General features: G+C 52.9%; 1 protein-coding gene across 2 annotated transcripts in view; it reads right to left on the bottom strand.

The window, feature by feature from the left end:
- JPH1 (junctophilin 1) overlaps positions 1 to 11873 on the bottom strand; it is an 86835-nt gene extending 74962 nt beyond the window's left edge. For both annotated transcript variants that reach the window (XM_068165864.1, XM_068165866.1), the window contains exons 1-2: positions 11394 to 11873; positions 249 to 1005 (exon numbers count right to left, since the gene is read on the bottom strand). In XM_068165864.1, coding sequence (XP_068021965.1) covers positions 249 to 1005; positions 11394 to 11772 — 1136 coding nt within the window. In that variant the 5' untranslated portion in view covers positions 11773 to 11873. The remainder of the gene's footprint in view (positions 1 to 248; positions 1006 to 11393) is intronic.
- Positions 11874 to 15689: the final 3816 nt, after the last annotated feature.

A 15689-nucleotide genomic window follows, 5' to 3' on the forward strand; every position in this document is an offset into this window, starting at 1 on the left:
CATAATGCAGCTGGAAGGGGTGAGAATGGAAGCTGCCCTTCACAGTATGTAACGGGACACAAACGCTTTCGCTCCAGGTTTGACGTTCCCTACGTGCAGCACCCCCGAAGTCACTGGAGTGACAGGTGAGCACCAAAGGTCAGCAAGCACTCCCTAAAGACAAGATTTGCACCTGTGAGTCTTGGATGGGCCACACATTGCACCACACTTTTGGTTCTGAACGTGCAGGACGTTCTGGGGTAACCTACCTCGAAGTGGCGATTTCCACTTTGGTTCTGGCCATGGCGGCGGCTCGCTGGGCTCCCTCTATTGCTCTGTCCACCTTTTCTCTCGTTTTGGTGTTCCGTATGGGTATCAGCTGCTTCCTTATCCCGCGGACCAGAACGTTGTTTTTGTACTTCCCCTCTTCTTTGGTGCCATCTGGGAACATGGTACATCCATAGCCGTGCCTCCGGTTGTTGAGCCACTCCCCTTCGTACTTCATCCCATTGGAGCGCTCGCTGATGCCGAACCCGCTGCGCTTGTCGTTCTTCCACTCGCCCATGTAGGCTTCCGTAGTGGTGGCATCGACGTGGTCTTCCACAGAGCAATAATCACAGTCACCATCTCCAAAGCTAATGGTAGAGTTGGCATCGCTGGAACTAATCCTACTCATAGCAGCATCGCTCCTGACGGAGCTCCTTTTGCTAGATATCGACGACCGAGACTCGGACTTGCGAAGTTTTATACTGCCCAGGAGGGATCCTCTCCGGAACAAGCCTCCCTTCTTCTTAATGCCCATGGCTTCTGCATCGCTGTGGAAGTTGAGCACGAAGCCTCCCCTGGTGCCAGCGGGACTGTCTGAGGCGGCGTCGTGCAGAACGGTGCCGTTGCTCTGCTCGCTCCGCAGCGAAGCCAGCGAGGTGCGGAGCGGGGAGCGGATCACAGTCGCCATGCCGTAGGGCACGCTCTGGCGCACGCCGTAGCCATGGCGCATCCCTCCTGTCCACTGCCCCTGGTAGGTACCTGGCAGAGCAACAAGGAGAAACTAGTTAGGAATCCATAAGAGACCTGGCACTCTGCAGCCGGTATGCTACAGGCAACAACCATGGACTGGCAGGGCTTGGAAGGCAGCTCTGAAGATCATTGAACCCAACCCCCCTGCCAGAGCAGGGTCACCTAGAGGAAATCACACAGGATCACAATGCCCAGGTGGGTTTGGAATGTCTCCAGAGACTCCACAACTTCTCTGGGAGCCTGCTCCAGGGCCTTGCCACCCTCACAGCAAATAATCTTTTACTTATATTCATGTGGAATCTCCTGTGTTCTAGTTTGTGTTGATTGCCCTTTGTCCTGCCACTGGACACCACTGAGAAGAGCCTGGCTCTGTCCCCCTGACACTCACCCTTTAGCTATTGATCAGCATTAAGGAGATCCCCCCCCAGACTGCTCCAGGCTAAACAGCCACAGGTCTCTCAGCCTTTCCTCACATTGTAGCTGTTCCAGTCCCCTCATCACCTTACTGGCTCCCTGCTGGACACTCTCCAGTACTTCTGGAGTTTTAAGTGCTGAACTGTTAGGTCATCCTAAAGTGACAATCTGAGAGAAGCCAGCTAGGACATGATGTGTTGGCAGCTCTGGTTCTGGCAAAAAGAAATGCAGAAACCCAGCACGTGGTGCAGAAGATAAAGGACTTCTGCTACTTGTTTTCCTTACAAATCATTTTTCCACTTAATAAATCCTTCACTTTCCCAGCTGAAGGAATTTGCTTTGGCAACCAAGACACAGTAACTGTAATCACAAGCATTTTATGAATGGATCCCTCCAGGGACAGCAATTCCAGATAAAGAACTTCCTCAACAATTGTTTAAGGTGGGCAGCAGAGCCACAGGAGAGGCAGTCAGTGGGGGAGGGAGGCAGGAAGGAGGGAGCCAGGCAAGGGAGCCTGACACTGCTGGCTCTTGCTTCCAGCTGCTCTCAGCATTAGTGAACTTTAAAACTGTCCTCTTGGGTTTAAGGTGACCACAGACCTCTGCTTGTCAGGACGTACTGGACAGTCCACTGAAGTGTTTGGTCTTCAGCCAGGCCTGCTGGAAATCTCTGTTGCAAAGTTCAGGGTTGTGAAGTTTGTGCATGTCTCTGAATGGGAGAACCAAGCCTCAGCACACCTCGCTCTGCAGGAGCTCCTGCCACGCTTTGGCATCCCCAGCAGAGCAAACAGGGCACTCTGTGTGACAGAGATGGGAAACAGGGATCCCTTGGCCCTGAGAACACGGCACACTGCACACATCTCAGCGTGGCAATCCTGACTCTTTGTGCCACTCTTTGTTTCATGGGGAAGAGCTGATGTGAGAAACCACAGACACCCACACGGAGCTGCATCCCAGCCCAAGCCCAGCAGCATCTGATTGTTACTGCAGACACTTTGGGTCTTGTATTGTTGAAATACATTTTCATTCTGATGAGAGCCATACTGCAATGCCTGGTTTCTGAGAGCCATCCCACCAGATGCTCCAAAGGATGATGCCAGAACTCCCACAACTGGCAAATACAAAAGAATTTGCTTTCTAATATCACTTCATTCTAATCCCATTAAACTGTTCCAGCTCCTCAAAATGCAGCCTCGTGCCCACCTAGTGCTGCCTTTTTCTTTTCTAAGGTACTTTGAGTCTGAATATTCTTCCAGAAGGATGAAGCAGCAGTCTCTGAAATATTTCTTTGGGTTTGATCTGCTTTAACCAGAGCACCTGTTACAGCCTGCTCTTCAGAGAGCTAAACACCCAGCATCGAATGCAGTGCCTGACTCCACTGTGGGGAAAACAGCTGTGAAACACCTGCAGGTGTAGGTGTAGCTCAAAGCTCCATTGTCTCTGAGGTTCACAGAATCACAGAATGCAAGTGGCTTAGAAGGGACCCTCGAAAGTCATCTTGTCCAAAACCCCTGCAGTCAGATCCCCAGGCTGCTCAGGGCCTCATCAATTTGACTTTGGGGGCTTTAACCACATCCCTGGGCAACCTGCTCCAACATTTCACCACTCTCACTGTGCAGAACTTCCTCCTGATGTCCAACATAAATCTCCCCTGCTCCAGTTTCAACCCTTGCCCCTCATCCTATCACCACAGACCCTTCTAAACAGTTCTTCCCCAGCCTTCCTGTAAGTCCCTTTCAGATATTGAAATGCAGCTCTAAGATGTCCCTGGAGCCTTCTCCAGGCTGGACAGCCCCAGCTCCCTCAGCCTGTCGTCATGGGAGAGGTTCTCCAGCCCCCTGATCATCTGTGTGGCCTCCTCTGGATCCACTCCAGCAGGCCCACATCCTTTCTGCCTTGGAGACCCCAGAGGTGGACACAATACTCTGGGTGGGGTCTCAGAAGAGCAGAGTGGCAGAACCACCTCTCTCGACCTGCTGGCCACGCTGCTCTTGATGCAGCCCAGGTTGCCATTGGCCTTCTGGGTTGCAAGTGCCCATTTCTGGCTCATGTCCAGATTCTTGTCCACCAATACCCCAAGCCCTTTTCTGCAGGGCTGCTCCTGATCTCATCAAGGATTGTTGGACCTCCTTTGTGCAAGCACACCATTTTGGTCCTGAACTTGTCACTTGTCTCTTAATTACTCCTTTAGTCCCCCTGCTGCTGAGGTCTGTGCCACTGCTCCCCTCAGAGCGTGCCAGGAACGGTGCCGAGCCTGCTTGCTTCCTTAGAGGAGAGCAGACACGTTCCACAACACGACTCTTGGGTGTCAGTAGAAAATGCTCCAAAGGGGAAGGTTTTTGTTTTAACAGATGGCTGCTGACACAAACAGCTCCCTTAGTTCCTTGCTCACTCTCTGTATCCTGGATACCTACTGCTGCACTGGTTGGAAGGGCGCTGAATCTAGGAAGATGATTATTTTAAACCCCCCAGCATATGGAGAAGAACAAATAGAAACAGGAGCACAAAGCACTGCTGGGACCTCTGCTGTAAATACTGCAAAAAAGCAGCCATGCTGCATGGGGCTTTTCCTTGTTAAACAGCCATTTTCCAGACACACACTGATAATTTCGGAGAAGAAACCACTGCACATCGTCCAGCAGTGCACCTGGGACCCCCTCAAATTGTAATGACCTGCTGGTGCTGAGGGGCTGGCTGTGCAACACTCACTGCTCCACCCAGCAATCCAATTTTCTGCACTGGTTAACATCATTTAAACCTACAGCTCATTTTCATTGTATTACAGCATTACATTAGAGCAGCAGCTCCTCAGGATAGCTCCACGTGTGCTGTTGAGTGGCACTGAATTGCAGAATTGGGAAAGATCATCCAGTCCAACCATTCTCTAACTCTACCTTGTACTTGGTGCTAACCCATGGCCCTCAGCACCACATCTCTGCTGCTTCAAAACACCTCCAGGGATGGGGATTCCACCACCTCCCCGGAGAGCCTGTGCCAGTGCTTGAGAACCCTTGCAGTGAAGAAGTCTCTTCTAATACCCAACCTGAACCTCCCCTGGGGAAACTTCAGGACATTTCTTCTCATCCTATCACTCGCTACCTGGGAGAAGAGACCAACCCACACCTCACTCCAACCTTCTTTCAGGGAGTTGTAGAGAGCACTGAGGTCTTCCTCATCCTCCTTTTCTCCAGGCTAAACCACCCCAGCTTCCTCAGTTGCTCCTCACCAGCCCTGTTCTCCAGACCCTTCACCAGCTTCATTGCCCTTCCCCAGACACACTCCAGCCCCTCAATATCTTTCTTATACTGTGGTGCCTAAAACTGAGCCCATGCCTCAAGGTGTGGCCTCACCAGTGCTGAGCACAGGGGAATGGTCACCTCCCTGTTCCTGCTGGCCACACTATTGGTGATCCAGGCCAGGATGCTGGTGGCCTTCTTGGCCACTTGGGAACACAGCGGCTCATCTTCAGGCCAGCTGTCGATCAACACTCACAGGTCTTTCTCTGCTGGGCAGTTTCCAGCTACTCAAAGTATAAGCAACTTCTCTCAGTATGGAATTTTACAGGAGTGCAAAAGGTTCACCTTTCTTCTCACTCTGGTTTCTTAGTTTACAAAAACGGACAGCTCAAACACCACGAATTCATTTAGCACGTGCACTTGGCCTCACTCCAGAGCAAGGAGTGAAGCAGTCGCCCTGGCCCATAAGGGCACTAAACCAACAAGAACTTCCCTGGTTTTGCCTTCTACTGGGGAAACAAAATCAATGCCAGCTGCTTCTAAAGAGAGAGCAGTCAATGAGAAAATGGAAGATTCACACTGACTTGGTCCTTAGAAGACACCAAAGACATTTAGTTGGAATTTTGCAGAGTCCTGCAGCTAACAACATCTCTACTGTCATTACAAATCCATTAAGGGAAAGGCTGCCAGTGCTAGAAAGCTGAGCCACTTGCCTTGATTTCTTCATCTTACATTTTAAAGGTGAAATATGTTAATGGAATATGAAGGATGATGTCCAGAATGCAGATATAAGAGATCTGGACAGTAATGTGACATAAGACTATAACTGGATCTTCAAGAGAAGCAATTTTAGGAGACTTGAAATGAGTCAGAAAAGGTATGAGAGTTAAATACTACAGCATCTTATATAAGGCATGATAAAAGAAGCTTCTCCTAGCTGTGAAGAGACAAACAGATGCAGGATTTGCCTATCTACAGATACAAACATGAATGACAGTACCACAAGCAAACCTTTGCCTGCTACAACTGACTGCTCAAAGCAGTTCCACTAAGGGACAGCTGTTAAAATGTTAATTAATACTGTAATTACCAAGTTAATTTAAAACTGTATTTGACCATAACAACACTGCTCAGCTTTCTTTCCCATGAGCTAGGCTTGCTATCCTTTGTAACTGAAGATTCAGCCATGACCATAGCTGACCATCCAGCTGGTTCAATCAGTCCCCCTGAAAGGATGGGTGGATTTTGGAGCTGGTGTGGCTGGCAGGCCAAGAGAGGTTCTCCTTCCCCTCTACTCTGCCCTGGTGAGCCTGCATCTGGAATATTGTCTCCAGTTCTGGGCCTCTCAGTTCAAGAATGACCTCAGGGAACTGCTTGAGAGAGTCCAGCACACAGCCACAGATGCTGAAGGCAGTGGAACATCTGCCTGCTGAGGAAAGGCTGAGGGAGCTGGGGCTCTGTAGCTTGGAGCAGAGGAGCCTGAGGGTGACCTCATTCATGTTGATCAAGATGTGCAGGGCAGTGTCAGGAGGATGGAGCCAGGCTCTGCTCAGTGATGTCCAATGCTAGGACAAGGGGCAGTGGGTGCAAGCTGGAGCAGAGGACGTTCCATGGAACATAAGAGAAAACTTTTTCCCTGTGAGGGTGCCAGAGCCCTGGAGCAGGCTGCCCAGAGAGGTTGTGGGGTCTCCTTCTCTGGAGACATTCCAAACCCACCTGTATGTGTTGCTGTGTGACCTGCCCTGGGTGATCCTGCTCTGGCAGCAGGGTTGGACTGGATGCTCTTTCAAGGTCCCTTCCAATCCCTAACATTCTGTGACTGTGTTCTATTGAGCCTGAGAGGTATCAGAAAGATTTTTTTCCTCATTTTTGCTGCCAACTTGCTGTAAGGTTTACTTTCAGAACCTGGCACCTTCAAGTTAGGCTGTGCCATTCCTCCTCGTTACCCTTTGGTGTATATCTTACAGCTGTAAACACCAGTGCTTGCTCACAGCTACAAGTTAAAACTAGGCTGGGTGAAAAAGCTGAGGCCAAGGACCTCCTCAGGCTTTAGTTACATCTTCTGTTGCGTACCAGATTTGTTGTTCCATCAAGATTTCTGCATGCTTTCCAGACTGCAGTGTTAGAGAAGCATGCATCTGGACAGAGGGCTACTCAGACACCAGTAAACACACATGCTACTGAAGAACATTGCTTAAGGATTTGTTTGCCATTGGCTGACCTCTGCAGAACAAGACATGATCTCACAGCAAGATGCTTCTTACTGCTGCTAGCAGGATCATCAATTGCTAATTTATTTACACATACTGAAACTCCAAGCTAGGCCTTAGTCCCTCTCTGAAAACCACTGAAGGTAGGCTCCCAGATCCAGACAGAGCAAACAAAATCTAGGCAGGTGGAAGCAGGTGGAGAAGCCCAGGCTGCTGTAGGGAAAAATCTGGCAGGCCACTTGAAGGCCCAGCATAAGCACATGCAGAGAATGGAGGATCAGGGTTTATAATTGGCAGAGTTTTCCTCAGAGACTTGACTGAGTGACAATTCTGAGCACTTAAACACAGCATGACATATATTACTCATGTTGTGCAAAGTGCTGCAAGCAGGAACACTGAGGAGCACTTCTAGTGCTGATGTTCCTTCTACCTTCCTCAGTGTAATCTAATACCACCAATGCATGTGAAACCAACACATGGACACAGGAACTGAGGGCACCCTCAGCATGGTTGTGGGTGGCACCAAGCTGTGTGGTCCAGTTGACATGCTGGAGGAAGGGATGCCCTCCAAAGGGACCTGGACAGGCTTGAGAAGTGGGCCCAAGCAATCTCATGAAGTTCAACAATGGTCAAAGCAATCCCAAGCACAAACCCAGGCTGGACAAGGAGCAGGCTTGAGAGCAGCCTTGAGGGGAAGGCCTTGGGGGTGTCAGTTGATGACAAACTCCTCACGAGTCAGCAGTGGTCCCTGGCAGCCCAGCAGGCAGCTGAGTGCTGAGCTGCATCCAGAGCAGGGAGAGCAGCAGCACAGGGAGGGGATTCTGCCCCTCTGCTCTGCTGAGACCCCACCTGTAGTCCTGCACCTAGTTCTGGTGCCACCAATATAAAAAGGACATGGAACTGCTGAATCATGTCCAAAGGAGGCCACAGAGATGATCTGTGAGTCTGAGGAGACCTTAGTGCAGCCTTCCAGCACCTGAAGTGGGCCACGAGAAAGCTGCGGAGGCGTGTTTTACAAGGCCTTGTTGTGACAGGACGAGGGGCAATGGCTTTGAGCTGGAAGAGGGGAGATTTAGACGGGAGATAAGGAAGAAATTCTTTTCAGTGAGGGTGGTGGGACACTGGAACAGGTTGCCCATGGAGGTTGTGGATGCCCCCTCCCTGGAGGTGTTCGAGGCCAGGCTGGATGAGGCCTTGAGCAACCTGGTGTAGTGGAAGGTGTCACTGCCTGTGACAGGGGGGTTGGAACTGGATGATCTTCAAGGTCTTTTCCAACCCAAACCACTCTATGAATCTATGAAAGAAAGGGAAAATAAAATAGCAGCAAACAGGTCTGGATCACAGCAAGCTTGAAAACAAAGTGGCAGTTGGCATAGCCTAAAGAGTTATTTCCCTGTGTTGCTATTCTCAGGTCATAATACAGGAAGACCTTCCCTGCAGATATTTCACAGTATGGTGAAGACACATATGTAAATCTGGTTTGCTTGTGAAAACATCTCAGGCATTCTTCTGGTGTACAAACACAGCCATTGTTCCCAGAGCAGGCAAACAAAAGCACATCTGCAAACATCTAGGACGTGCTGCTCCGCTTCATTCATAAGCACTTTAATGAAAATCAATGGGGCTTCACACCCTCTGCTTACAGGAACTGGAACGTGTCAAAAACTGAGGCCATGGAAACAGATTTCATTTACCAGGACTGAAAACGCCCCAGTGAATTGCACACTTCACATGCTGGTGCCCAGAAAGCCTTTCTTATGGGGTCTAAGTCTTAACATTCAGAGGATTCAGTTATCAATATTACACTAACATTTTTTAGAATTCCACAAGAAGCCTGCAAAGAAGAAGATAAAAGGAACTTCAGGTTGAGGAAATTGCTCCTAGAAAGTTTACTGCAATGGCAGTTTCCTGGAAAGAAGAAAGGCTAAAAGATGGCCACTGCACATTCACCTGTCCTCCTGTGCTTTCAGCTACAAACATGGATAAGCAAGGAGATTAGAAGCGCTCAAGCACAGCACCTTTCGCTTCCTGGAGTGCATTCACCTTCCCCAAACTCACCACAGTTTGTATTTCAGAAAGGAAAGGAAAAAAATAAAGATGGACCCTAGCTGCCAAGGATTCTTCTGCTTAATAGAAAACTCCCTCTTCTCTGACATGACTCTTAAAATCTGAGCACAAACCTCTTTGGGGAAACAAGCAACAGCATCAACTGAGAGATCCAACACACAGGTTAGTCCTTTAGCTGTGTCACCTACGCCTTACCGCTGACTCTGGCATATTCTTGCACGTCACCTAGGTGAGCTGCTCAAAGCTGAAGTGAAGAAAACCCAACAATTCCAGTCCCAGGGCTGAGATCAGTTTTTCCCCCGAAGGGTGTGGCAAAACAATCCGAAGAGAACTCTGCAGACAGAAGTTGCAGGGTCCACTCCTACTACTGATGCCAGTAACATTACTGCTTTGATTCCACCTTTGCTGCTCAATCAGGTTTACCTGTCACAGTATCACCAAATCATTTTGGTTGGAAAAGACCATTAAGATCATTGACTCCAACCATGCTCTAAACCTGCCAAGTCTTGTTTCTAAACCACGGCCCTCAGCACCACATCTCTGCCTCTCTGAAACAGTTCCAGGGATGGGGATTCAACCACCTCCCTGGGCAGCCTGTGTCAGTGCTTGAGAACCCTCTCAGTGAAGAAGTTTTTCCTTATATCCAACCTAAACCTCCCCTGGTGCAGCCTGAGGACATTTCCTTTCATATCACTTCTTACTAGTGAGAAGAGACCAACCCCCACCTGGCTCCAGCCTCCTTTCAGGGACTTGTAGAGAGCAATGAGGTCTCCCCTCAGTCTCCTCTTCTCCAGGCTAAGCAAGCCCAGCTCCCTCAGCTGCTCATCCCCAGCCCTGTTCTCCACACCCTTCCCCAGCTTTGTCGCCCTTCTTGGGATTATGCTCCAGCTCCTCAATGTCCTTCTTGAAGTGAGGGCTCCAAAACTGAGCCCAGGTGTGGCCTCACCAGTGCCCAGCACAGGGGACATTCACTTCCCTGCTCCTGCTGGCCACATTGTTGCTGGTCTGGGCCAGGTGCTAGTGGCCATTTTGGCCACCTGGGCACACTGCTGGCTCATCTTTAACCAGCTGCTGACAAGTACCCCGGGTCCTTTTCTGCCAGGCAGTTCCCAGCCACACTGCCCCAAGCCTGGAACGTTCACGGGGTTGTTGTGACCCGAGTGCAGGACCCGGCACTTGGCCTTGCTGAGCATCATCCCATTGACCTCATCCCATTGATCCACACAGACCATGAAATGACAGAGGCACACGAACTGTAAGCCACTATCCAAATAAGCCCCGGTCCTGGGTGACCTCATTGCCCCCGGGCTTCGTGACTGCTGCCCAGTCAAGGCAGAGGGCAGGCTGCCCAGCGCCCTCCGCACACCCCCCAGAGCCCAGCCCCGGCACATCTGCGTTTCGGCGGTGACAGGTGCGCGACCCAGGCCCCTGTAATGCCACAGCACAGCTCCTGCTCGGCACAGCGAGCGAAACCCACGCCGCCTTCCACTACAACGTGAGCCCGGGCACGGGAGCCTGCCCGGCTTCCACCGACTGTGTGCCAGCTCCACGCCCGCCTCACCACCCCCGCGAACCCTTGGCCAGAGTGCACGCAGGGTACAGAGCCACCCCTGCGAGCCAAGTTACCGGCCGCGAGGGCTCAGCTGTGAGCCCTCGCAGGGCTCGCAGGGAGCGAGGCGGCAGCTCGCCGGCCCGCGCTCGCCCCGAGCGGCGCCGCCAGCCCCGGCCACCGCCGGCCAGCCACGGCCACCGCCGCCAGCCCCGGCCACCGCCGCCAGCCCCGGCCACCGCCGGCCAGCCCCGGCCACCGCCGGCCAGCCCCGGCCACCGCCGCCAGCCCCGGCCACCGCCGGCCAGCCCCGGCCACCGCCGGCCAGCCACGGCCACCGCCGCCAGCCCCGGCCACCGCCGGCCAGCCCCGGCCACCGCCACCGCCGGCCAGCCCCGGCCACCGCCGGCCAGCCCCGGCCACCGCCGCCAGCCCCGGCCACCGCCGGCCAGCCACGGCCATCGTTATGGCGGGCGGGGGGTCGGGCAGCCGCCTCAGCGCCCGGCAGGGGAAGCTGCCTGGAGCAGGCGGGATGCGAATCTCTCCCGGACGGAGGGAAGGCAGTGCCCAGCCCGGCTGCACAGCCTGCTCCAGGAGGTTCCCTGCCCGGCCGGGCGCTGGGCACCTGTGGCGCTTCCCCGGCAGTGGCTGTAGAGGGGGCCTGAGGGGAGCCAGGCCCAGCGCTCCGCACAGCGCCGCTCCTCGCCGAGGGCACGGCGCACAGAGGCGGACAGGGGAGACAGGGAAGATCCGGCCGCGCCGAGGAAGCAGCCCCCAGCTCGGACCCGGTACGAGGGGCGGCGGCTGGACACCCGGCTGGGGACGGGGGGAAGGGCCCTGCCCCCGGCGTGCGCGCTCACGCAGGCGCGCCCCCGCTGCTCCCCCTCCCGCCGCGCACGGTGCGCCCCCCGCCGGCGCCCACCTCCGTCCCCGTAGGTCTCGACGCCGTATCCGTCCTGCAGCCCGTTGCTCCAGGTGCCCTCGTAGCGGGCTGGCGTGCTGAGGCTCTGCCGCACGCCGTAGCGCCCCTTGAAGCCGTGGGACCACTCGCCGCGGTACGTCCACCTGCCCTTCGTCTCCACGCCCAGCCCGTGCCGCTTGCCCTGCGCCCAGTAGCCCAGGTAAGTGTTGCCGCTGGGCCAGGTGTAGCCGCCCGCCACCTCGAAGCCGTGGGACCAGGAGCCGGCGTACTCGCCCTGCCCCTTGGGCCCGGTGCAAATGCCGTGCCCGTGGGCTTTCCCGTCCTCCCAGCCGCCGCAGTAAGTGCCGCCATCGTCGAAGTCGAACCGGCCGCCCGTCATCCAGGGCAGCGGGGCGAGCGCGGCGCCGCCGCCGCCTCCCCCCGCCCGTCTTCCCTTCGCCTGCCCTGCTTTCCCTTCCCGCCCGACCGCCCCGGCGCTCCCCGCGACTGCGAGCGCTCCGGCGGCCGCCTGCCCGCGCCCAGCCCAGCCGCAGCCCCGCCGGCGGCAAGCGGCGCCCGCCCCCCGCTCCTCCCTGCCCGCCCCTCCGCCGCCCGCCCGCTCGGGACCGCCCCCGGCCGGGAAGCCGCAGGTGCGCGGCGCTCGGGCTGCCTGAGCGCTTTCCCCGCTGCCGCCGTCGCCGCTCTGCGGGGTGGGCTTGGTCCCCGGGAGCAGGTCGGTGCCCCTTAGGGCAGTTCTCTGTGCCTGAGTGCCCGGCAAGCCTGGGAGCTGCGGGGGGTGGCGGGGTTTGGTGTGGCGGGGCCCGACCGAACTGGATACTCCGTGCTCCACTCACAGCGCTGCCTGTCCTGCACAGCTAGCAACAAGTGGTCAAAGACAGCCTTCAGGTGGCACCTGTGCTTTGTAGCCAGGTGGGGATCGGTCTCTTCTCCCGAGTAACAAGTGACATGACAAGAGGAAATGGCCTCAACTTGCACCAGGGGAGGTTTAGGTTGGATGGTAGAATAAACTTGTTGTCTGAAGCACTGGCACAGGCTGCCCAGAGAGGTGGCTGAAACCCCATCTCTGAAGGTATTTCAAAGAGGCAGAGATGTGGTGCTGAGGGACATGGTTTAGCCACAGCCTTGGCAGAGCTGGGGAATGGTTGGACTCCGGGATCTTACAGGTCTTTTCCAGCCCAAACGGTTCTTTGATTCTATGATTTTTACTTTCTCCAAGCTTTAAGACTAGTTTGAGCAGAGCCTAGTTGTTCCTTTTCCAATGCCCCCCCGCTGAGCACACCTTCCCTAAGGGGCAAACCAGCAGGCCCAGGGATGGATAAATGCTGGGCACAAAGAATGGAGTGGTGGCCAGGCCTTTCAAGGACAGCCCTGGTGGGAGCTTTGCAAGGAATCTCTCATTATGCCTTCAGCCTCTGGGTTGCTGGGTGACTGAACAGCTCTAGATCCTGCCAAGTGTTCCTTTGTCAGGTATCTGATAATCAGATAAAAACATACAGGAGGAACAGCAGAGAGAATGGTGGAGAAGGAAGTGAAGGTTGTCATGGGCATCCTAGCTTCTTGTTCTGGTGCAGAGATCAGGGCTGGAAGAAAATCTGAAAGCAAATGTTCTTCCTAGATGGGGATTTTGCTCAAAGCATGAATCATGATTATTAATTGTGGGGAGCACTGGCTGGACACAGATGGCTTAGGAAAGTTGGGAAATAGCAATGGCTCTGTAGCAGCAGGAGGTCAAAGCAGAACATTGCAATGGAAAGATTCGAACACAAACCATCAGAAGCTGAAATAGTTGAGCCTCAGAAATGTGTGCTGAATTCAGCCCAGTTGTGAGTAGTTTTGACTTAAACCTAAATGAGTCCATGAGTTGACGTGGAAGCTTTGTTCCATTGTTTTGGAGTGTTGAAGATGAGAGTGCAGACATCATGCAGCCTTTATCTTTAGAGAAGGCTATAGAGCATGCTGAAGCAAAGGGCTGAGACCTACACTGCAGGGTGAACTCTTGTGGAAAGCCATTATGGAGAGCAGAGGAGAAGTCTGCCAAGCTTGCCGTTGGTGGGATTGCTGAAGAAGATTCAGTTCAGCCTTTGAGTATTTCCTGAGCTCATCGAGTTTTGTGCTACACACACCTTGTACTTCTTCATAGATTAACAGTAGTGGTGATGGCACCTGTGCTGTCAGGAGTTTTCACTCCGTCACCCTTCCCTGTCCTCTGACACAAGACAAAGCCCTGTCATGTTCTGACAGACCTCTGGAAGAGTGGAATGCTTTGTCTGGCTGTGGGAGAACTCCCTGTTGGAAGTCAGCATGATACCAGTGTACAATTAAATTAGTAATTGGGGTCTCCAGTTTCTAATTGCCTGTTAGATTTTATAAGTATGTGAGCTGGCACAGAATCACAGAATGGGCTGGGCTGGAAAAGTCCTTTAAGTTCATTGAGTCCAACCATTCTCCAACTCTGCCAAGGCTGGGCATAAACCATGGCCCTCAGCACCACATCTCTGCCTCTTTGAAACACCTCCAGGGATGGAGATTCAACCACTTCCCATGGGTGCTTGTTCAGTGGTGAAGAACTCTTTCAGTGAAGAAATTTCTTCTCATATCCAACCTAAACCTCCCCTGGTGCAACTTGAGGCCACTTCCTCTCCTCCTATCACTTGTTCCTAAGGAGAGGAGACCAACACCCAGATCACTACAGCCTCCTTTCAGGAGTTGTAGAGAGGGTGAAGGACTGCCTACAGTCTCCTTTTATCCATCTTCTAGTGTTCAGATGTAAGAACTTAAGGTGGCCACAACTAGTGGGTTTGCTATACAATGACAGACATTAGACCAACAGCTTTAGGGATCAACAGTTCCTCTCTGAGTAGCAGTACAGTAACACAGGGACATCAGTGGGGCAGTTACCCAGGTCATTCCAACAGCAAATCCAGTTACTCCTAGTATAGTATGTCCAGGAAGAAAGAACAGCAAATCCAGGAATTCACCCGTACTGAGCCAAAGGTAAGGCTTGGGCAGGCAAGGACTTGCACAACCGTAGTTGTCAGTTGGGCTGTCAGGCAGCGGGGCACAGCTGCTTCTTCAGAAGAGCAGCTCAGACCCATGGAGGAGCTGGGGGAATCCCACACTCTCTCATCAGATGCACCCCTTCCATTGCTGAGTCACAAAAGCCCCACTAGTAAGAATTTCTTCCTAATCTCCAGTCTAAATCTGCCCTCTTGCAGCTCAAAGCCATTGTCTGTCATCCTATCACAACAAGCCCTTGTGAAACATCACTCCCCAGCTTTCTTGTGGCCCACTTCATGTACTGGAAGGCTGTTCTAGGGTCTCCCTGGAGCCTTCTCTTCTCCTGTTCCAGTTCTTTCAGCCTGTCTTTGTAGGAGAGGTTCCTCAGCTCTCCAGTCAGCTTCCTGGCCTCCTCTGGGTCTGCTCCAGCAGTTCAATATCCAACCATTCTCTAACTCTACCAAGGCTGGTGCTAAACCAGCTGAGTGAAGTTCACCTCTTTTGTCCAGAATAAATGTAATTGCTGCCACTGTTTAAATCTGCCTTACAAGGGTGTTTTCTGAAGTCTTTGATAGATGCAGTGTCTGGAGGATACAAGGTCCAGGTGCAGCTTGTGTGTGACTGATAAAAGAGTTGGATTCTTCTTGTATATTGGCCGGCCAGGAACAGTTTGCCTTGAGTGGTTATGCTGCCCTGTAACTTCTGCCAGCCCTGGGTCTGGTGACGTTGCCTGCATGCAAAAATGAGTGCCTGCTGACACTGTCTGGGTGCAGGCTTGGCTTTAGGAAGGTGCTTGCTGCAGGGGTGGTTGGTGCAGCAGGTGAAGATATGAAGCTGCAGAGATTTAGTATTAACTAGATACAAATCTGCTGAGCTGAAACTATTAGTGCAGAGATACCCAATGCATGAATAAAAATTAGGCACATTTATTCTTACCCTTTAAAAGCCTGATTCAGCAGGGAATTACTTTAAGTACTTTAGTAATCCCATTTACTTCAGTGAGACTACACATGAGCTTTAAATTAAACATCTGCAAGATATCTCTGCTCAAATAAAGGAAGGCTCTGAAGAATGTTCTCAAGTGCTTTGCAGAAGGCAGGCAGGATGCTGAACTGATGAGCTCGGTGAGCTGCACACATTGCATGGGATGTGGTCACACACAGGACTGCTGTGATGGAGGCAGGAGCAGAGAAGTAAAGCAGGACAAGAACCACAGAGCAGAAGTTTTGAAGGCAAGTAGGTCTTTCCTGGCTCCACACGAACAGCTACAACTTTGAAGCCAATTGTTATGAGTCTAAA

This window comes from Melanerpes formicivorus, unplaced genomic scaffold (genome assembly GCF_026170545.1).
Source record: "Melanerpes formicivorus ecotype bairdi unplaced genomic scaffold, bMelFor1.0.p_v2 SCAF_94, whole genome shotgun sequence".
NCBI classification, from domain to species: domain Eukaryota; kingdom Metazoa; phylum Chordata; class Aves; order Piciformes; family Picidae; genus Melanerpes; species Melanerpes formicivorus.